At 39.3% G+C, this 23,004-nt stretch overlaps 1 protein-coding gene across 1 annotated transcript; it reads left to right on the top strand.

The window, feature by feature from the left end:
* Positions 1 to 18,509: 18,509 nt before the first annotated feature.
* TAS2R10 (taste 2 receptor member 10) lies at positions 18,510 to 19,412 on the top strand. The gene has a single exon (XM_047065473.1). It carries the CDS (start codon positions 18,510 to 18,512, stop codon positions 19,410 to 19,412), a length of 903 nt encoding a protein of 300 aa, XP_046921429.1.
* Positions 19,413 to 23,004: the final 3,592 nt, after the last annotated feature.

The raw sequence follows: 23,004 nt of genomic DNA, 5'->3' as shown, positions 1-23,004 counted from the left end.
TGGATGTCTTTTGTAGCAGCCTAAGTTAGGAGTCTGATCCTGAGAATTGTAATTTTTCCTGTGGTATACGAATCAAACAGCGTTTGAAAGTTTGAAGCATTGATCTTTATTGTTGCAATCTATAACTTTCTCCAATATATCTAGCTGTGGGGTTTGCTTATTTGTTTTTTTTTTTATTTTTATTATTACTATAATTATGGGTGTTCTCTTTCTATTAAAACCTCAAGAATGTCCTCAGTTTAGCCCTTGGAATACCCTTTCAATCCAGAGTTTTATTTGGCTAAGAGTTTTCCCCCATTATTTGATTATTTCTTCTCATTTATCTTCTTGTATTTTTCAAATACCAGCAGATAGACATTTATATTATATTATTATTTTACAAGTGTCCTCATTAGTCTGTCAGAATTTTTCTTTCTTATTTCTTCTGAAACATTTTACACAAATTATTAGGCTGGAACTTCCAGCTCACTAATTTGATATTCCGAAGAGTCTCTTCTCTAATTCAGCACGACTATACTAATAATTAAAGAGACAGATGTGATTTTAAGTTCCAAGTATTCTGTTTGCCATTTTACTATGCGATAATATTATCGATATATAGTTATGAAAGCCTCTCAAATTCCTCTGATCTACCAACAGTGCTGGGTGTTATATTGATTTAGTATTCTGTGTCCTTTGCATTCCCTGCATTTTCTTGAAGGTTTGTTCTTTTGTGTGTTCAAGCTAGTATTTCTCTTTCATTGGTGTGATTTGCCTCAATGTGAATTTTTAATATCTATATGTGCAGGTGAAATCAGTGGGCAAGATTTAGCTCATGTATGTGATTTTCATTGTTGTTTTTTGTGTGTTTGTTTTTGTTTTGTTTCTTGTCTTGACTAATATACTTATACTTTCAACTATTGTGTCTCTAATTTTCCACACTTAGAACCTTCAGCAACATTACACCTTTATGTTCCCATCCAGCACATTTGATTTTATGACCTTAATCTAGGATATGCCTTGGTAGGTAGAGGGAACTAAAGTCAATTTTCTCACTCCAAGTTAAAGTCACCAGTTGCCTCATGGGTAGGAGACCCTGGGTCTGGTAATTATGTTGGACAAGGAAGTGGAGCTATGACTTTGCAGAATTTCTGTGGGGGCAGATGGACTGCTTGTTTTGGGGAAAATGGCGTCCTTTACAACTTGAAAGAAACTGAGATACTGCACAATTTTTCTTAATTTAGTTCTTGTCACAAGGTCTTGTCACAAACCTTATCCCTTTTCTAACAAGACTATTTAACTTTTTCTTATGAAACCATAAGACTCCCTTATTAATTATGAATATTATCTCTGTGTGTCACAAATGTTGCAAATATTTTCCAATAAATTATTTCTTTTTAAAAATTTTGCATATGGTATTATTTTTCATGGAATTATTTTACTGTTCTATGTGCTAAATTTCTCCCTTGTTTCTTTTATGGTTCTGAGATTTTGTTCTTTATGTTTTTCTTAATTGAGTATAATTAATATACAGTGTTATATTCGTTTCAGGTGTACAATATAATGATTCAGTATTTCTATACATTATTCAGTGTTCAACACCCTAAGTGTCCTCTTAACCCTCTATTTCATTCATTCCCTACCAACCTCTCCAGTTCTGGAATTTTGAATTCAGCTCGTAAGAGGACTTTCACATTCAATTTTTTTTTAATTTTTTTTTTTAACGTTTATTCATTTTTGAGACAGAGAGAGACGGAGCATGAATGGGGGAAGGTCAGAGAGGGAGGGAGACACAGAATCTGAAACAGGCTCCAGGCTCTGAGCTGTCAGCACAGAGCCCGACGCGGGGCTCAAACTCACAGACCACGAGATCGTGACCTGAGCCGAAGTCGGCCGCTTAACCGACTGAGCCACCCAGGCGCCCCTTTCACATTCAATTTTTAAAAAATATCTCCCTAATTTGTTTGTTTTGTTTTTTTGTTAGTTTTTTTTTTTTTTGTCTTGTACGCATGGTTTTTAACTGTTATATCTTCAATCAAACTCCTAGTTACTTTCATATACTTTGTGAGGTAGGGAATCTGACTAGTTTGAATGGACGGCCAATAAACTTTTAAGTAATGTACCTTTATGTAAAGGTAGCAAACTCCAATGTCCACAGCCGCCAGGAATGGTATAAATGTGTGAAGACATTGGTAGTTAGAGCTAAACGTGATGAACTTTTGTATGTGTTCCACATAATTATGTTCAAATTTATTTTTTAACGTTTATTTATTTTTGGGACAGAGAGAGACAGCATGAATGGGGGAGGGTCAGAGAGAGAGGGAGACACAGAATCGGAAACAGGCTCCAGGCTCTGAGCCATCAGCCCAGAGCCTGACGCGGGGCTCGAACTCACGGACCGCGAGATCGTGACCTGGCTGAAGTCGGACGTTTAACCGACTGCGCCATCCAGGCGCCCCGTTCAAATTTATTTTTTAAACAGTCACTGTCAGATCAGTCTGCCAATGTGTGGCCTCTCATTCTTCTTCAGTTTCTTATCCATTCTGCAACATTTACTCTTCTGAGGGATTTTCATAATCAACTTCTCAAATCCCATAAAATATACTGTTGGGATTCTTACTAGACTTGCACTGAAGTTATAGATTTCTCTAAAACATATTGAATTTCCTTCTCTTTTTAAAAAATGTTTATTATTTTGGAGACAGAGAGAGAGTGGGCAGAAGCTGGGGAGGGGAGAGAGAGAGGGGGTCAGAGGATCCAAAGAGGGCTCTGCACTTCCAGGAGAGAGCCTGGCATGGGGCTCAAACTTGAGAGCTCATGAGATCGTGACCTGAGCTGAAGTCGGACACTTAACCGACCAAGCCACCCAGGCAACCCTGCATTTCCTTCTAAGAATATAACATCCAAATTAGTTTCATTAGCCTTCTTTTAGGTTATTTAATAACATTTCACAGTTATTCTTTCCTTTTAGGTGTTCTGCTTTTTTTTTTATTGACTCTATTCCTAAGTCTCTTTTAAGTGTCCCAGCTAATTTTAAATATGATTTTTTTGTACTGTATTGTACTTGAGATGAGAAAAATAAAACTTTTGTTTAGAAAGCTGTTGTTAATAGATCTATGCAGTTTGATGAGCTAATGAAGAAAGGCAAAATAGTATTAACCTGGAACTAAGTTCCAAGTTATCACAATAGTGGAAATCATGGGGTAAAGAGTTTGGAAGTAAAGATATTAAAGATTTTCTGTCTGGAAGGAGAAGAGTATAGATGTTGATCAATATTCCACTGGTGACTATGAATGAATTTTTGAATGTGAATTAATAACTTCTAAAGTAAGTTAAAAAACAAATGATAACTGAGATTCATTCATTCATTCATTCATTCATTTTTATAGGAAACAGGAAATGTGCTTGCAACTCCAACATAAAAAGAATTGGTGAAAATACATAAGAAAATCACTAACACTCCTCAAATAAACAAGTTATGAATATGAACAGATACTTCACGATGGAAAAATGCCATGTTCCACTTTCCAAATTAAGTATTTTTTTATTAACTAATGGTAGTAACTTTGCACAGGCCAATAACAATTTGGATTGAAAAATATGCATCACGGGCCCGTGGGTGGCTCAGTAGGTTAAGTATCCATCGACTCTTGATTTAGGCTCAGGTCATGATCTCACAGTTCCAGAGTTTGAGCCCGGCATTGGGCTCAGCCCATCGGGCCAGCAGAGCCTGTGTGGGATTCTCTCTGTCCCTCTCTCTCTGCCCCTCCCCCGCTTGTGTTTTCTCTCTCTTTCTCTCTGTGTGTCTCTCTCAAAATACAGATTTAAAAAGAAAAGAAAATATGCATCAGAAAATGTAAAAATGCTTATACATTTAAAATCATAATCTCATGGGCTGAAGTTTCATCTAAGAGTAATATTTACATATACTTAGATAAACATTGCCGTACTGTACATAACAGAGAAAATAAAGTAGAACAAGAAGGAGACAAAAGTACCCTCATAATAAGGGATTACTTGAAATAAAAGTGTTACAGGTCCTGATGTAATGTTAGTAGGCTCTTAGAATCATTGTGGACAATTTATAAAACTCATAAAAGGCCTTAGCTTCTAAAGCTAGTAATTAAAAAGTAGACCTCAGCATTATAAAAATAGTATGATTATAACTGTGTATAATGATAACTCATGAGTAGCTAAATATTAAAATACTGGAAGGAAATCACTATAAATATTAACACATGATTGGTATTTTAATTTTTATCTACTTTTATATATGTCTAAAACTTTCTATGATTGTGCTTATTCTAATCCAGCAAATTTTATTGTTTACTATTTGTCAGGTTTTGCATTTACTGAGAGGATTTTGACAGTGAAACATCAGAATTTTGCTTCTATACAAAAAATGACAGCCCACAAAACAGTAATAATAAAGCACAAAATATACTATAATTAGAGAGATACAGGATGGAAAAAAAAAGGCACCAAATCCAATTTTAGATGAAGAGAAGATTTTTCGAAAAGTCAGTTTCTTTTTTTTTAATGTATGTTTATTTTTGAGAAAGAGAGAGAGAGAGAGAGAGGGAACGAGTGGGGGAGGGGCAGAGAGAGAGGGAGACACAGAATCTGAAGCAGGCTCCAGGCTCATCAGCACAGAGCTCGACGCGGAGCTGGAACTCACGAACTGTGAGATCATGACCTGAGCCAAAGTGGGACGCTCAGCCAACTGAGCCACCCAGGCACCTCAAGAGGGACATTTTTCTAGAAGCAACTGTATCTAAAACAATATTTGCAAGAGTCAGAAGAGGGATGAGTGCCAGGAATAAAGCATGAAAGTATCGATGCATTTGGACTTTATCCTGAAAATAGCGGTCAGGTTTTCGCTAAAGAAGACCATATACACACTTGAGGGAAAGGATTGCTATAAACGGATAAGATTGTAAGTCGAGTGAATGATAAGGAGACTATTCTTCCAGGCTGTGGCAAAAATGATGAGAGTCTGAACTAAGATAGTTGCCACAGGCTTGGCGAAAAAGGATAGATTTGAGAGCTATTAAGAGCATGAAATTAACTGGTTTTGGTAGCGAGTAACGGGGAACTCAGCTTGGCATAGATTTCCGGCTTCTGTGACTAGATGATCTGCAAAGGACTAGGAGCCATAATTGCAGAACCGATATTGGATTTGTCTGAGAAATTAAGAACTAGCCTTTGTGAATTCTCCCTAGTCTATGGAATGACTAATCCAACACAAAACAATAGAATAGAGAAAGAGATTCATTTTGGGTACACTGGAGGGTGGAGGGAGGAAAAGAGGTGTCATTAATCCCCTAAACTCTTATTTCATCCCTGGTCCTCAGGGCATGAAATACGTTCCTCCGAATGTATTTTGCTACCAACAAACAGGATGGTGAAACTCTCCTTGGACCGTGTGTAGATTGTTGGTGAGCCCTCCTTTATGGTAGATTTGTCTGTGTTTAGAGGGTGAAGTGCTAAGGTTCAATTAGTCCCAGAGCATCCTCCAACTAGCAAACTAGCTAACTAACTAGCATCTTCTTTGCACGACTATATTTACACGTCCCTGTCCCCAGGGCAGGATCTCCTCCCTTGGGTTAGTTATGTCATTATTTGAATCTTTCTACTATTAGTTTTCTTGAAAGACCCAGTCAGAAAAGTGGGGGGTGGGAATGATATCTAACTACTTTGGGTTCAACCGCATTGAAGACATTAATAAATCAAATTATTTTTTCTCGTTGAATTCAAATGATCAGAACACACATCCCTCAGGTGTTTTGTACTTAAAGCAGAAATATACACAATAGATAATCCTAAGATAGCTATACATTTTAAGCATTTGTGCCAAGATGCAGTAATCTTCATATCCTCCGGAAAAATTTCCATGCTTTAAAGCGAACATTTCCCTTTTTTTCCCTTGTCCCCCTACTCGCTCAAGAATAAAAAAAAATTGAAGATTCTTCTACACTGTCAAGAAGGCTTTTGAAGAGGGGTGCCTGGGTGGTTCAGTCGGTTAAGCAGCCGACTTCGGCTCAGGTCATGATCTCGCGGTTCGTGAGTTCAAGCCCCGCGTCAGGCTCTGTGCTGATGGCTCAGAGCCTGGAGCCTGCCTCTGATTCTGTGTCTCCCTCTCTCTCTGACCCTCCCCCGTTCATGCTCTGTCTCTCTCTGTCTCAAAAATAAATAAACGTTAAAAAAAAATTAAAAAAAAAAAAAGAAGGCTTTTGAAGAAATTAGAGAAGTTCAGTTTGGGCATGTATAGTTTGGAGTATGTGTGTTTCATTCCAAGAGATGACCAGAAAGGCTTACATTTCCTTGGGAATTATGATACCAAGGTTAGATTTCTATATTGCTTGCCAAGTTTTCTGAAAATTACAAACCCTGTGTTTTACTCTGTAATGCAGTGACCTGCACGATGAGTGTATAGTAATCAGAAATGTAGGGATTGCTAGCTTTACCTGCATGTGGAGATATTTTAATGTGGTGAAAATTAGTGTTGGGGGCATTAAAAAGAAAACCACAGGTCCAAAATGGTATGTCACTTGGGTTAAGGTCCCAAGTCAATAAACCAAGACTTAATACCTAACCTAACTGTAGTTTCAACCCACCCTAAAATATAACCTTTAACCAATCAAAATGGAATCTCCTCATCAGCCCTAGGAAATTTACTGATAGCCCCCTTCCATTCCCCTTAGGAGGGTGACCTTGCCTAAAACAATGGATCTTTGTTAAAATCTTCTTTTTTTCCACTTCCTGTCTACCTTTAAAAACATTTCCTTTTCTGTAACCCTTTGGAGCTCCCCGCTACTTGCTAGGTGGGATGCTGTTTGATTCATGAATTGATTAATAAAGCCAATTCGATTTTTAAGTTTTACTCACTCGGTTGAATTTATGTCATTTGACAGAGGTACCTATTTCACAATTTAGACTTGCAAACCAAACGAAGCAGCTCCTTGAAAGAGGAGAGGGATTTTTATTCAAAAGAGTGAAAGTTAATCCGTGCCTTTATTTACATATTAGCAAATGAGAACCTGGTCTTTCAACCGTCTCTCTACACAGGCTATTTACAGTTTCTGGCTGACATCTGGACCAAGACTGGAAATCCTCAGCAGAGCTGGTTGGAAATGTTCAATGGCTGTTACAGAGAGTGATTCCACAGCTGCATTGCACGTTACTGGGCTGCATAGCAAAAAAGAGCCACGGTAAAAAACAAATAGGATACTATTGCCTAATTAAACATAAACTCCATACCGTTATCTAGTAAATCATGTGGGTATCAGTCAACAAACTGCAGATTAGAGTCTTCCATTTGCAGCCATGTTGAATACATTGGAGAAAGTTCCCATGGGTGTAACAAGTGGGACATAATGGGTATTTTAAGGAATTGGATTCATTGGACTCGCAAGTAACATTTTCTGGCTTAGAAACCAGAAGTTATGCTTGGTTGCGTTTATTCTTATTAGTTCGGACTTTGCTAGGATCTGGGCTAGCTAGGTTGTGGCTAACAATTGTCAATTTGTGTTCAGTGCCGTTGTATGGGAAACTCCCCGATACTATGGAAAGAAACAATGTCCTAACTAGTATCTGGATACTACACAACCTCTTGAGCACTTGTTTTGCTACTTGTCCTGATGTCTTTTTTTTTTTTCCTTCCTGAATGCCTATTTCTCAGATTCACTTTCCCTTTGGCTAAAATGGAGCATTAATGAGGTAGTTTTCATGCTTCTGCTGAAAGCAGTATCTATAACCTTCCTGTTCATGAGCTTTCCTTTGCTACATAGTTTTGATGTCTTCTGATATCATCTACAAAAACAATAACAAAGAGAGAGAGAGAGGGGCGCCTGGGTGGCGCAGTCGGTTAAGCGTCCGACTTCAGCCAGGTCCTGATCTCGCGGTCCGTGAGTTCAAGCCCCGCGTCAGGCTCTGGGCGGATGGCTCGGAGCCTGGAGCCTGTTTCCGATTCTGTGTCTCCCTCTCTCTCTGCCCCTCCCCCGTTCATGCTCTGTCTCTCTCTGTCCCCAAAATAAATAAAAACGTTGAAAAAAAAATTTTTAAAAAAAGAGAGAGAGAGAGAGACTGTGGGTGCACTTGTGAGTGAGGGAGGGGCAGAGAGAGAGAAAGAGAACCCCAAGCAGGCTCCACACTGTCAGCACAGAGCCAGATGCAGGGTTCAAACCCACAGACTGTGAGATCATGACCTGAGCCAAAATCAAGAGTTGGCCTCTCCACCAACTGAGCCACCCAGGCGCCCCCAAGTAACTTTTATTTAAATAATTAGTATGCCAAAGTGGCACATTGTGGGGCGGCCTGCTTTGGGCCCTACAGGTTCCTCTGTCCTGTCTCCCTTTACTTGGTTTTCTTTTTTTCTGCTGCTCGTTTCTTGTTGAAATACATGAAGCACATTGAGCTCATCAGGGATTCCAGAGGCCCCAGCATGGAGGCCTATTTCAGAGTGATAACAACTGTGTTTTAATTTCTTGTGTTCTTTGCACTGCATCAATTTACCTTTTTCATGACACTTGTAGGAGTATTTTTGGTTACAGAACAAGCTGGCTTGGTTTGGATGTTTGGTTACATGATAAGAATTCTATAACTTTCAGGTCGCTCACGTTGTGATTTTTGGAAACAGCCAACGAAGGAAATTCTTCTTGGGGATTCTTTGGCACTTGAAGCATTATCTGAAAGGAAAGGCACTTTCAGCTACACAGGTCGGCCTGTGAGAGAAGGCGGCAAGAATTCTGTGTGATCTTCCTTGATTCACCGGATTCTTCTTTTCGTATCTATACTGTGTCACTGAGTATCATTTCAACTCTTCCTAGATGTGGACCCATTTCACCTTTATGGTTCTGAAGCAATTTCAGGAACTGAGGACAAGAGACTATGAATTATAATGAAAGATGCCTCCGCTGCTCTTATCACTTAGGAAATTCCAAGAGTTTTGGGAACTGTGTGCCAGGAACCATGGATGGAAGACCAAAAGACATATTTATCTTAAATTATATTACAGTACTTTTATATTTTTGGAAGTACATCTTCAGTGCAAATTCAAATAAACCCAAACTGAAACCCCTCCAGAAATAATTACTTTTCATAGTTTTGTGTATCTAGTGTTTCCTTATGCAGACTCCAGCATATACATTTTTAAAACTTTTATTAAAACTTAAAAAAAATATTTGTATTTGAGATAAAGAGACAGAGAACAAGCAGCAGAGGGGGAGAGAGGGAAGGAGACACAGAATCTGAAGCAGGCTCCAGGCTCTGAGCTGTCAGCACAGAGCCCCATGAAGGGCTTGAACTCACAGACTGTGAGATTCTGACCTGAGCTGAGGTCCGATGCTTAACCAACTGAGCCACCCAGGAGCCCCACAAGCAAATACATTTTTGTTTTCCGACATTTTGGCAAGAAAGCTAAATGAAATAATTATCTTATATTCCCCTCTTCTCCCACACACTTACTAGAAAAAAATATATAGGCATAGTATTATGCTACAGTGTGTATTTTATCAAAGAATTTGAGCATCTAACCAAAACAGGTATTTCTGGATTCTGGCATAGTTCATAGAATTCTTGTTGTTATTAATACAATTTGGGGTGGGAGGGAGGGGAGGGTGGGTGATGGGTATTGAAGAGGGCATCTTTTGAGATGAGCACTGGGTGTTGCATGGAAACCAATTTGACAATAAATTTCATATATTAAAAGAAAAAGAATAAAGATATATTGCAAACAGAAAAAAAATTTCATCACACTTATATTAATAATATAATTGTAAATGATGTTTGAGTGGAATTTTTGTTTACCAACCAAGAAATGTTCCACCATCAAGGTCCCTTGAATCTCTTAATGTTCTTTTTTTTTTTTTTTAGCTTTTCTTAATATTTATTTATTAATTTTTGAGCATGGGGAGGGGCAGAGAGAGAGAGAATCCCAAGCAGCCTCCACACTCAGCCCGGAGCCCGATGCGGGGCTTCATCTCACGATGGTAAGGTTATGACCTGAGCTGAAATCAAGAGCTGGATGCTTAACTGCCTGAGCCACCCAGATGCCCTGAATCTATGAATGTTCTTAATTCCCAATGAAAAAAGGACAGTTTAAATTATGACCTAATACATTTGACCTTGTCAAATAATGTAGGAAGCATTCCCATGTGTTAATCACTCTTCTGTACCTGAAAAGGACAGGATTCAGAGTTTGGCAAACACCTGGAGGTTCAGGGGGAGTGGCAGGCTTGGAGAGGTCCCAGAAGCTTGCACCTTTTCCTGCATACCTTGCCCTATCTTGCCCTATGCATCTCTTCCGTCTGGCTGTTTCTGAGGCATATCCTTTTATAATAAATTGATAATGTAGTAAGTAAAATGTTTCTCTGAGTTCTGCGAGCTGCTTAGGAAATTAAGCAAACCCAAAGAGGGATCTCCGATTTATAGTTAGTTCAGAGGTACAGGTAACAGCCTGGGTTAGTGACTGGCATCTGAAATGGGGGCGGAGGGGCGCAGTCATGCAGGACTGAGCCCTTAACCTGTGGAGTCTGATGCTATCTCCCAGTAAATAATGCCAGAACTGAGTTGAATTGTAGAACTGTTGATGCCTGGAGAGCTTCTTGTTGTGAGACCTTCTCAGAACAAGTCCATCCTGGTACTAACAGCATCCCCATAAAGCCCTGGTAATATCAGAACAGTTATAAATATTTGTCAGTAGATTAATTGTTTTCATATTAAGTGCCTTGGAAATTTTCCTGGTAGTTCATATATAATTTTATATAGAACAGAATGTGGGTATAATAAGTTTGAGTCCTGTGTCTTAACTGTGGGTACTTTGATTCATCTAAAAACCAAATCATAACTTGTAGCAATGCTAACTAAAAACAAATTCTCTACTCTTCAGATTTGATTTTGCTTAAAAACCTTTATGGGATTAGTAGTGACATCCCTCTCATTTGTGATATCAGTAATTTGTGTCCTCGCTTTCTTTTCTTTGTTAGTTTAAGAAGCTTATCAATTTTATTGACCAAAGAAGTGGCTTTTTGTTTTATTGATATTTGCCCACTGATTTCCTGTTTTAAATTTCATCATTTTCTGATCAAAGTCTTATTATTTCTTTTCTTTTGTTTATTGGGTTGAATTTGTTCTTCTTTTTCTCATTTCCTCAGGTGGAGGATTAGTTGATCAATTTTAGATCTTTCTTCTTTTCTAATATATGCATTCAATGCTATACATTTCCCTCTAAGCTCTGCTTTCCCTGCATCCCCCAAATTTTGAAAAGTTGTGTTTAGTTCGAAGTATTTTAAATTTCTCTTGAGATTATTTCTTTGAGCTTTAGACACATTTAGAAATGTGTTGTTTAATCTCCCTCTTTGGGGATTTTCCAGTTATCTTTCTCTTATTGACTATTAATCCCATTCTGGTCTGAAGGCAGATATTGTATGACTTCCATTCTTTAGATTTGTGAAGGTGCACTTTGTGGCCCAGAGGGTGGTCTATTTTGATGAATATTCCAGGTGAGCTTGAGGAAAATGTATAATCTACTGTTGTTCGATGAAGAGTCTATATATTTCAATTATATCCTGTTGATCGATGGTGTTATTGAGTTCAACTATGTCCTCACAGATTTTATGCCTGCTAGATTGGTCCATCTTTACTGAAGACTGTTGGAGTATCGAACTATTATTGTGTATTCATCCATCTGTTTCTCCTCGCAGGTCTATCAGCATTTGCCTCGTGTAGTTTGATGCTCTATTTTGGGGCATTAAAGTGTTAAGGATTATTATGTCTCTTTGGAGACTGACCCCTTCATCATTATTTAATGATCTTCCTGATAACTTTCCTTGCTTTGAAAACAGACCAGACTTCAGTACGGCTATTTCTGCTTTCTTTGGATTAGTGTTAGCTTGGTATATTTTTCTCTATTCATTTACATTTAATCTATATGTGTCTTTATATTTAAAGTGTTTTTTTTTTAGACAAACATATTTTAGGTTTTTTAAATCTAATCTAACAGTCTCTATCTTTTAGGTGGTACATTTAGATGATTAACATTCAAAATGATTATCCATACTGTTGGATAATATCTATTATATTTATTACTCCTTTCTATTTGTTGCCCTTGCTCTTTATTCTTATATTTGTCTTCCACTTTTTTCTGCCTTTTGTGGCTTCAACCGAAAATTTTATATAATCCCTTTTCTCTCCTTGCTTAGCATATAAGCTATACTTCTTTTTTTTTATAATTACCTTTTTTAATGGTTGCTTAAGAATTTGCAATATTCACTTGCAATTAATCCAAGTTCACTTTCTTTTTTTTAAGATTAAAAAAGTTTTTTTTTTAATGTTTATTTATTTTTGAGACAGAGAGAGACAGAGCATGAGCAGGGGAGGGGCAGAGAGAGAGGGAGACACAAAATCTGAAGCAGGTTCCAGGCTCTGAGCTGTCTGCACAGAGCCCAGCGCAGGGCTCAAACTCACAGACCGCGAGATCATGACCTGAGCTGAAGCTGGACGCTCAACCGACTGAGCCACCCAGGAGCCCCAAAGATTTTTTTTTTTAATTTTTAAATAATCTCTACACCCGATGTGGGATTTTTGATTTACAACTCTGAGATCAAGAGTCCCACGCTCCACAGACTGAGCCAGCCAAGCTCTCCCCAAGTCTACTTGCAAATAACATGGCATCACTTCGTGGATAATGCAGGTACTTTATAATTACAAAATAATCATAACTCCTTCCATCCCTTGTATTATTGCCTTGTATATGTAAAGTATACATAAGTGTACAAGTATACTTATACTTGAGCAAAATATACACAAGTATACAAGCATACAAGTATACTTATAAGTGCAAAGTATACACAAAAGTGTACATATATATTTACATTAAATATAATGTTCAGTTTTATGCTTGTTAAGGTGGCATAGTGACTTCCAAGCTCCTTACATGTGGAACCAGAAACCGGAAGTCCATTGACAGGTTTTTCAAAGAAGTTCCAAAGAGAAATTATATACTAGTTGAGCATTTCATTTTTGGTAGTCTACTGGGGATATAGCTGTAGACAAATAAACAAAATACCCTCCTCTTTGTACTCATATGTGAGTAATAATAAAAATAAATAAACTATATTCGATATAGATAACTACAATGAAGAAAATAAAGCAGGAGAGTGGAAGTGTTGCAATTTTAAATAGGATGGCCAAGAAAAATATCACTGAGAAGGTAGCATTTGAACAAGGTCATGAATGAATGAAGAGGGAAGCTATGCTAATCTCAATGAAGGTGTTCAAGAGAGAAAGGGGCCGAAGCAAAGGAGGCCTCTGTAGCGGGTCCAGTCTGTGGTGCAAGCTGTCCTGGCACTTGGGCCACATGACCTTGTAGAGTCAATGCTATGAGAGGTAGATAAAGATGTCATGTGAAAGCCCTGATGGAATTGCAGCCCAGAACCCTAAGAATACTGGGATAAGGCCTTGCCTTCTGCAGAGAGAACTACTCATGCTGTGTTACTAAACCCTAGTACAGATTGTACACCTAACCAAGGGATACCCAGTGACTATGAGACCAGAGCTACCCATCATGAAATGAACATTCTCAGTTCCGCCATATCACAAGGTGGATGCGGCAACAATCTGTCATACAATGAAAATGATTTATACAGGATTGGATCTGAGTCAAGGCAGCTGATTTTTCTGACCTCTAAGAGCTCCCTTTAGATGATAGCTTCCTTTGAACCTTGCAGAAGTGATCCAAAGATGCGGGTCCGTTAGAGATTCTTTCGAGTGACTGCAAATGAGTCAAGTGTTCTTTTTTTCATGGCAGTGAATTTAACGATGGCAGGGGTGATGGCTTGGGAAACGTGATCAAAAAAGATGTGACTGCTCTTTCTCTCTCAAAAATAAATAAATGAATAAGTGAATAAATACATAAATACATAAATACATAACCATTAAAAACAAAAAAAGACATGTGACTGCCAATTGACCCAAAAGTTGAACCTGGGTATTTGGAGGCTCCTCACCCTTCCCCTTGTCCTTGGAATATGGGTTCCACTTGCTTTTCTGCTCCCAGAGGCTGCCCCAAGATATGGCCTTGAGATAGTAATGTGATGTTGAAAACAGAGTGAGACACCTGCATGGTGTATGTGACCGAGCCCGGTTAGTGCCTCTTTATAAACTTCTAAGATTTAGAGGGTGGGTGTGGGGATCCATTTGTCTTACTACTGCTCAAGACAAGCCTCGTATTTAAATTCCCTTTGCCGTTATTAAAATGCCACCTACCAACATGGAGAGTGGCCTGCCTCTTTCTTTGGTTTCTCCCTCTCCTCTGCATACAGGAGCCAGTTTCCAGGAAAGCTTCTAAGAGGGTTGTGAGCCTACAATTGGTGAGCCAGGCAGGAGACTAAAGAAATGGGCCTTGGAAAAGAGGCATTCTATGGGGAGATCTCGAATTGGCCATCAACCTCTAGGTGGGGAGAGGTGGCCCATATATCAGATACATATGGACCACCTCATGAGCTAACCTCATGAGCAAAGGGATGCCAGAAAATGCACTTGTTGGTGGAACAGTGCACAGTACATTACTCACTGTGGCAAGGAAGGGAGCACTGTGGTCTGGCCAGTGGCCTGGCCTCCATGATGGGCAGTTCTAGGTGGCCACTGATGCCTGGCTGAAGGCTGAAACTCATGTCTAGAATAAAGACAAGCTAAGATAAGAAAAGGACATGAGAATGTCAACTCTGTATGCAGGAAAGATGTATTACTAAATTCTACTCCTGAAAACAATATTACTCTGTATGCTAACTAACTAGAATTTAAATAAACATTTGAAGAAAAATTAGTGTCCTAACCTGTGTTTTCTCTCACAGCCTCCAAGGCAGCCAGAGAGCTTCCATAAGAACCACATCCATGCTAATATAGCCCCTTGCTGACCACTCAGGGCCCATTGCAAAAGAGGCAGATGTTGGGGCAATGGGTGTCTCAGTTGGTCGAGTGTTCGACTCTTGATTTTGGCTTAGGTCATGATCCGGGGTTGGGGGATTGAGCCCAGGGTGGGGCTCCAGGCTAAGCATGGAGCCTGCTTAAGTTTCTCTCTCCCTCTGCCTCTCTCTCCCACGTGTCCTCTCTCTCTCTCTCAAATTAAAAAAGAGAAAAAAGTTGGGTGTAAAAGATTGTAAGAACTGGTCAGGAGGAGTAGAGTGTTGGGGAAGGTAATGGAGAAAAGATATGACACCAGTTGACCCATGAGCTGAACCCAGACACTTGGAGGCTTCCTCACTCCCTCTCCTGTACTTGGAATGTGGGTTCCACTTGGCTTTTCCACTCCCAGAGGCTGCTCTGGGACAGTCTTGAGATGGTGATATGATGGTGAAAGCAGATGCATGGAGTATGAGCCCCATTAGGGCCTCTTTATAAACTCTTCAGATTTGGAGAGTGGGTACAGGGATTCATTTGTCTTGCTGCTGCCCAAGGCAAGCTTTGTAGGTAAGTTCCCTTTGCTATTATTAAAACTGCCCCTTGTCAACATGGACTGGCCTGCCTCTTTCTTGGGTCTCTCCCTGACTTCTTCATACAGGGGCCAATTTCAGATTGCACCACGAAAGCTCCTGGTGAGAAGGTGGTGAACCTACAGTCACGGCATGAGTGTCCCATGACAGTGGGGAAGGCGACGACCTACAACGACTTCTCGTGGCTGCAGGTTACCTGTATATGCCCTTTCTTGGTTATTGCCTCAGGTTGATTTTCCAGTCTATTTCTCATTTCTGTGAGTTACACATAGGCTTCTAAAAGATTATTTATCCATTTAAATTAAGTTAGTTTCTGATTATGCAACCAAGAACCTTAGTAAGTACGGAAACAATTTGGTGGTGGTTGGGGGGGAACCCCCACCACCCCAACTATTTGGTGGTGGTTGGGAAAAAATAAATTTTTTAAAAATTTATTTAATAAACACTATAAAAGGACTAAAAGAAAATAAAGCTGTACATTTAATCTCAAGAAGGCATTTTGAATCACAGAGGAAGAGCTTGAAATTGTAAGGGGAAAGATAGACGTACCTAACTTTAAAATATATGCAAGATCTGTACCTTCTAGAAAACCATAACAGTGGAGCGCCTGGTGGCTCAGTCCGCTAAGCGTCTGACTCTTGATTTCGGCTCAGGTCATGATCCCGTCGTTCGTGAGATCCAGCCCCCTGTCCAGCTCTGGGCTGACAGCATGGAGCCTGCTTGGGATTCTCTCTCTCCCCTGGTCTCCTGTGTTCTCTCTCTCCCCCTCCCTAAAAATAAATAAATAAACAAATGGTTTTAACAATCCTGGCTGTTAATGTTAGTCTTTTATTTGGAGTATTTAGCACATTTCCATGGAATAGAATTTATTTCACTGAATTTTTTTAAACATTTATTCATTTTTGAGAGAAAGAGAGAGGCAGACAGCAAGTGGGGGGAGGGGCAGAGAGAAGAGGGAGACACAGAATCCAAAGCCCAGGTGCCCCAAATATCATTTATTTTTTATTTCTAAAAGATTTGTCCCCAAATGTTCCCATTTCTTTCTGACAGTATCTTATTTTTGTTGTTCTCTGAAATTGCCTTTGCACCCTTTATTTTTTTTAAAACTTTCCATACATAGCTGTTACATCTGCAGATATCTCATCTGTCAATTCCAATATGTGCAGTCCATGTAAAGCCTAAGTTTGCTGCTTGTTTGTGTTTGTTTTGCTTTCCTAACTCATGCATAGTCTGTTCCTATGCTTGATGGTATTTTATTGTGAGCTCATTGTGAAATTTTCTGCACAGAGTTTGTGCCGAGATGAGTGGGAGTTCTCATCTCTAAAGCTTAGTTTATTCATTTTTAAAATGAAGATAATAGTAGAGCCTATTTTAAAGGCCTGTTTTAGGGGCGCCTGGGTGGCGCGGTCGGTTAAGCGTCCGACTTCAGCCAGGTCACGATCTCGCGGCCCGGGAGTTCGAGCCCCGCGTCAGGCTCTGGGCTGATGGCTCAGAGCCTGGAGCCTGTTTCCGATTCTGTGTCTCCCTCTCTCTCTGCCCCTCCCCCGTTCATGCTCTGTTGCTCTCTGTCCCAAAAATAAATAAACGTTAAAGGCCTGTTTTGTGAAATTGAAACAAGAAAATGACCATAAAGTGCTTAGCACAGCGTTGGGAACATATTAACGTCACAAAAAAATGTCAAGTGTTACCTTTAAAAGTATATAAAAACAATATATTGATTTAAGTAATTGTTTCCTGCTTCCTCCATCAGAATATAAACTCTATGAATCACACAAGCTTTGAGGTCCTGTGTATCATTTTATTTCTTCAGTGTCCAGGAGAGAGCGTAATATATTTAGACACTCAGTAAAATACTCATTGACTAAATGAATGAATGGATGCCATCAAAGTGGAACAGCCTCGATGAAAAGATTATTAATAAAAGCCTTTGAAATCAAAAGCAGTCAACATAATCTTCTGCATTCATAGATGGAATAACTTATGAGACTAAAACCCAGCAACAGGGGTGCCTGGGTGGCTCAGTCGGCTAAGCACCTGACTTCAGCTCAGGTCACGATCTCGCGGTCCGTGAGTTCGAGCCCCGCGTCGGGCTCTGTGCTGACCGCTCAGAGCCTGGAGCCTGTTTCAGATTCTGTGTCTCCCTCTCTCTCTGCCCCTCCCCTGTTCATGCTCTGTCTCTCTCTGTCTCAAAAAAAAATAAACGTTAAAAAAAAAATTAAAAAAAAAAAAACAAAAAAACCCAGCAACAATTTTGTAAGATAATATTTGTGAAATTTAGCATACCCAGAGTTGAGCTTAAGTTTTTAGTAGAGCAGCAAAATTATTAAATTATTATTCAAGTGTATTACATTAATGTTTTAATCGTTTTTAATACCTACTTTAACACAAAGTAACAAGTGTTTAGTGTTTCTATACAATTGAGTTATAACCTATTGTCCTCTTTATATTGAAACTTCAAATGTACCTTACCTAAATTATCAGGAAAATGCCGAAGATATGTTTCTGTATGCCTTTCATTATTCAGAGTAAGTGTCTATACTGGCTAAATTCATTTGTCGCCTCTATCAACTACTTTTTTCCTTTATGTACATCTAAACTGTCATAAACACAACATAAATGATGTTATAGTTGATATAGAAAAAGATGAGGTCCAAGTTTTGTTTCGGTCATGTGTTGTTTCCTGTGGATATACGTTTGCCGCTCCTACTCCACAACTCAGGCTAACAAATGCAAAATAGTCCCGGGAGGACAAGTGAAATCCCCAACACAGAAACTTTCATTTGCATCTTAACAAATTGTAGGTAAGCCTTCAGTTTGGACACACATTCTCCAGGCTGGCTAAGTTTTATAGATGTCCCTGAGGGGGTCTCCATGAAGACGTTTCAGATTCCATCACCAGGCATTATTGGGGCACTTTCAAGTCTTCGTGTAATGAAAGAGAAGAGCATAATTCTTCCATCAAGCAGCCAGCGTTTGTCTCATTCTGCAGCAGGTAATCTAAAACAGATGTAACAGAAGCTATCCTGGGAATCGGCAGATATGCTAAGCATAGTGGAAGGCCTTCTCATTTTTATAGCAGTTAGTGAATCAGTACTGGGGGTTTTAGGGAATGGATTTATTGGACTTGTAAACTGTATGGACTGTGTGAAGAACAAAAAGTTTTCTATGTTTGGCTTCATCCTCACCGGCTTAGCTACTTCCAGAATTTGTCTGATATTGATAGTAATTGTAGATGGATTTATAAAGATATTCTCTCCAGATATGTACTCTTCTGGTCACCTAATTGATTATATTAGTTACTTATGGATAATTATCAATCAATCAAACATCTGGTTTGCCACCAGCCTCAGCACCTTCTACTTCCTGAAGATAGCAAATTTTTCCCACCACATGTTTCTCTGGTTGAAGGGTAGAATCAATTGGGTTCTTCCCCTTCTGATGGGATCCTTGTTTATTTCATGGCTCTTTACGTTCCCTCAAATTGTGAAGATTCTTAGTGACAGTAAAGTGGGGAATGGAAACGCAACCTGGCAGCTCAACATGCCGAAGAGTGAGTTCTTTACTAAGCAGATTTTGGTCAACGTAGGAGTCCTTCTCCTCTTCACGCTATTCCTGATTACATGTTTCCTGTTAATCATTTCCCTTTGGAGACACAGCAGGCGGATGCAATTGAATGTCACTGGATTCCAAGACCCCAGTACAGAAGCGCATATGAAAGCCATGCAAGTTTTGGTATCTTTTATCATCCTCTTTATCTTGCATTTTATAGGCCTGGCCATAGAAATAGCATGCTTCACAATGCCAGAAAAAAAATTGCTGTTTATTTTTGGTATGACGACCACAGTCTTGTACCCCTGGGGTCACTCATTTATCCTCATTCTCGGAAACAGCAAGCTAAAGCAAGCCTCTCTGAGAGCATTGCAGCAGGTCAAGTGCTGTTAAGACAGGGCGACTGCTCCCAGCCGCAGAGACTCGCGTGGGGAGAAATGGATGTTCTAGGAGAATATTCTAGTGAAGAGGAAGCCCCTGCAGTTCTGTTCCACTTGCACGACATACTCGCATCGGTCGTACCTGTGTTATTGAGTGTCACTAAACTCTCCCATAATTATTTTGACTACGTTGTAGGAACTTTCACTATTCACCATGAAAATTCAGTGGCTCGGTCAGTTTCCGTGCACTCACGCCTTTCCACACACCTCTCAGAGGAGAAACAGCTTGGAGACTATTCACTGTAAGGGTTTCACTGGTGGGAATAAGCACCTAAAACTAGAGTTTTCACGGTGCTTGACTTGACTTCCGTGAAGCACTAACAGCCTTTCACCAAGAAGACCCGTAGTAAAAAGAAGGCGAGACGAAGGAAATTATAATCGATCTCGCTGTTTAGAATGTGGATGTGAGAGACAGAGACCGAGATGCAGCTTTTGAGTGTGCATTTTAAAGTTTTTAAAAGATCACTTTTATTTTCACTGTTTAGATCTTAATGTTCTTTTTTTTTTCCTTTTTTTTTTTTTTTAACTGGCATGTGTTTGATGGAGCAGCAGTAGCGACAGCAGCAGGTGTTCTGTAGGAAATAGCTCAGGAAACAGTCTACATGGGGGACAGGGGATCAGAGCACTGATCAAACGAGTCTTTATATTCTTCAAACCCACTCATTTGAGATGAAGCAAAATCATGAACCAACTAGAGTTGAGCTGAGCGAAGATTCTGCCAGAAGTGCAGATCCAAAGGACTCACCAGGGTCACTGAGTTGTGTTGAGGGACACAAGACTGAAGCCAGCATAGAATCAGTGTGAAGTGTGAGATGCTCTGCTCTAGGGTCTTACCCATATTTACATTCATACACACAAACCTGCGCTCACAGACATTTACAATGCTGGTTTTCAATTTTTTTTTTTTTTTAGCGTTTTATTTATTTTTGAGAGAAAGAGAGAGACAGGAGTGTAAGCAGGAGAGGGGAGAGAGAGAGAGGGAGAGGGAGACACAGAATCCAAAGCAGGCTCCGGGCTCCAAGCTGTCAGCACAGAGCCCGACGCGGGGCTTGAACTCACGAACCACGAGATCATGACCTGAGCCGAAGTTGGACGCTCAACTGACTGAGCCACCCAGGTGTCCCTAAAATGCTGATTTTTAAAGTGAATATTTGTATCCAACCCAGAATGCTACCTGAGTAACCTATTTTGGCAACTTGTAAAAGTCCATGGACCCTATACGATGGCCTGGGGCCTAGAAGATATCTAAATATAAGGGCTTAATTCATTTAATAGTTTTTGAACACTAACTCTGCTAGGTGCCGAGGCTATAGTACTGAACAAGAGGCCAATGTAATGAGTAAGATATTCTGGTAGAAAAGCAAATAAATAGCAAATAATAAACAATTCTTTTTATGGTGTTGGGAGAGAAAAAAAACTTAAAGGGTGCTAAGCAAATGGCCTGATTTGGTCCTGCGTGTAGAGAAGGTGTCATTGAGCTTGAAATGTTTTTGTTTTGTTTTGTTTTAGATCTGAATAATGCCTAAGAGTAAGGTGGGCAGAACAGGAGAGATTTGGGGTGGGTGCATAGGTGTCAAAGCAAGAAGGAGTAGAGGGCATTGCAGGAAACGAAAGTCCAGCATGACTAGTATATAGAGAGCGCAGTATTTGAAATCATTTTTTAAAGAAAAATTCCAATATCAGGGCACCTGGGTGGCTCAGTTGGCTAAGTGTCCAACTCTCTGATTCCAGCTCAGGTCATGATCTCATGGGTCGTGCATTCGAGCCCTGTGTGGGCTCTGGGCTGATAGGCAGTAGCCTGCTTGGGATTCTCTCTCTCTCTCTCTGCCCTTCCACTGCTTGCTTCTCGCTCTCTCTCAAAATCAATAAATAGAACATTTTTTAAAATTCCAATATGGAAGAACTTGATAAATTCCTTGCAGTTGCTAAGTTGCCCCGTAGAAACAGCAAGCTAATATTTTGATAACGAGAAACATGACCCACCTTATTTTAATCTCAAAATCATTCAAGATTATTATTTTTCAAGTTATTACTTTGACCACAAAACATCTTTGTAATTTGCATATATTTGATCACTAACTAAGTTAAGCACTTGTACAGAATTATTAACCAACGGCATATAATTCAGGAGAATTGTTCATTTGTTTTCCTTCTGTTTTTTTTATTCACGCCTTGTAATGTTTCTTACCAAGTTGACAATATATATATTAACATTATGCCATATATGTTATGATCTTTTTTCTTAATTTGCTGTTCAGTAAATACCTTAATTTGTGGTGTTTGTGGAAATAAGTTTGTAATATATATGAACTCAAATCCCTTTGTTTACATTTACGATTTCTTCCACTGCTATTTTGAAAAACATTTGATTTGTTTTTATTGGCGTACGTTCCTTTCACCCATTTTTTTGTCTGATTATAAAATCAAACTGTTCTGCTGTACCTAAAATTCAAAAACACAGAGTACAAAGGAGAAATTAAGACTGTGCATATTTGTAACACTTACCTAACTAGTGTTAACATGTTTCTGTGTGGATTTCAAGACAAATTTCAAAATAGACAGGTATAGATACATAGGTACGTTGCTTGAAAGTTTGTTTTGATTACATTTATATGTAAACTAGATGGATAAGTCCTTTATCCACAAACAGCAGGATTATAGATGATTTTTGTTTTCTTCTTTTAGCGTTTTGTAAATTTCGAAATTTTCTGTAATTTATGCAATAATTGATGTAATCAGGGAAATATAATCAAAGAAAAAACAGGATACATGAATATAAAATCTGTTTGGGGGGCGCCTGGGTGGCTCAGTCGGTTGAGCGTCCGACTTTGGCTCAGGTCGTGATCTCATGGTCTTTGAGTTCGAGCCCCACATTGGGCTCTGTGTTGACAGCTCAGAGCCTGGAGTCTGCTTTGGATTCTGTCTCCTTCTCCCTCTGCCCCTCCCCACTTGTGCTCTCTCTGTCTCTCAAAGATAAATAAATGTAAAAACAAAAATAAAAAAAATCTGTTTGGTTAACTTTCTTTGAGGAATGATAAAAACAGCGTTCTCCAGAGTTTTCATAAACTGTAAATACCAACTCTAAATGTCTACTACCTTGGCAGGTCTGATAATTTAGTTAATTGTTTGTACTCTTTTTTTTTTTTTACTTTCATTAATTAAAAAGTTTTAGGGGTTCCGGGGTGACTCAGTCAGTGAAGTGACCTACTCTTGGTTTTGGCTCGGGTCATGATGTCATGGGCTGTAGGACAGAGCCCTACCTCGGGCTCGGCACTGACAGTGTAGAGCCTGCTTGGGATTCTCTCTCTGCTCTTCCTCTGCTCATGCTCTCTCTCTCTCAACATAAATAAGTAAATAAAAACTTTTTTAAAAAGTTAAACAAATTTTAACTGCAGTATCATTGATGTATAATATTAAATTAGTTTGGGATGTGGTTCAACAATTGCATACAATATAAAATGCTGACCACCAAAAGCATAAAACCACATTACAGACTATATTCCATACGCTGTGCTTTATCTGCCAGTGACTCATTTATCTTATAA

Source organism: Lynx rufus, unplaced genomic scaffold (assembly GCF_022079265.1).
Source record: "Lynx rufus isolate CCGP_SWC_20201006 ecotype Redwood Valley unplaced genomic scaffold, mLynRuf1.p SCAF_7, whole genome shotgun sequence".
Lineage (NCBI taxonomy): Eukaryota > Metazoa > Chordata > Mammalia > Carnivora > Felidae > Lynx > Lynx rufus.
Note: the sequence above shows the minus strand (reverse complement) of the source record. Positions and strands in the feature narration are given on the sequence as shown.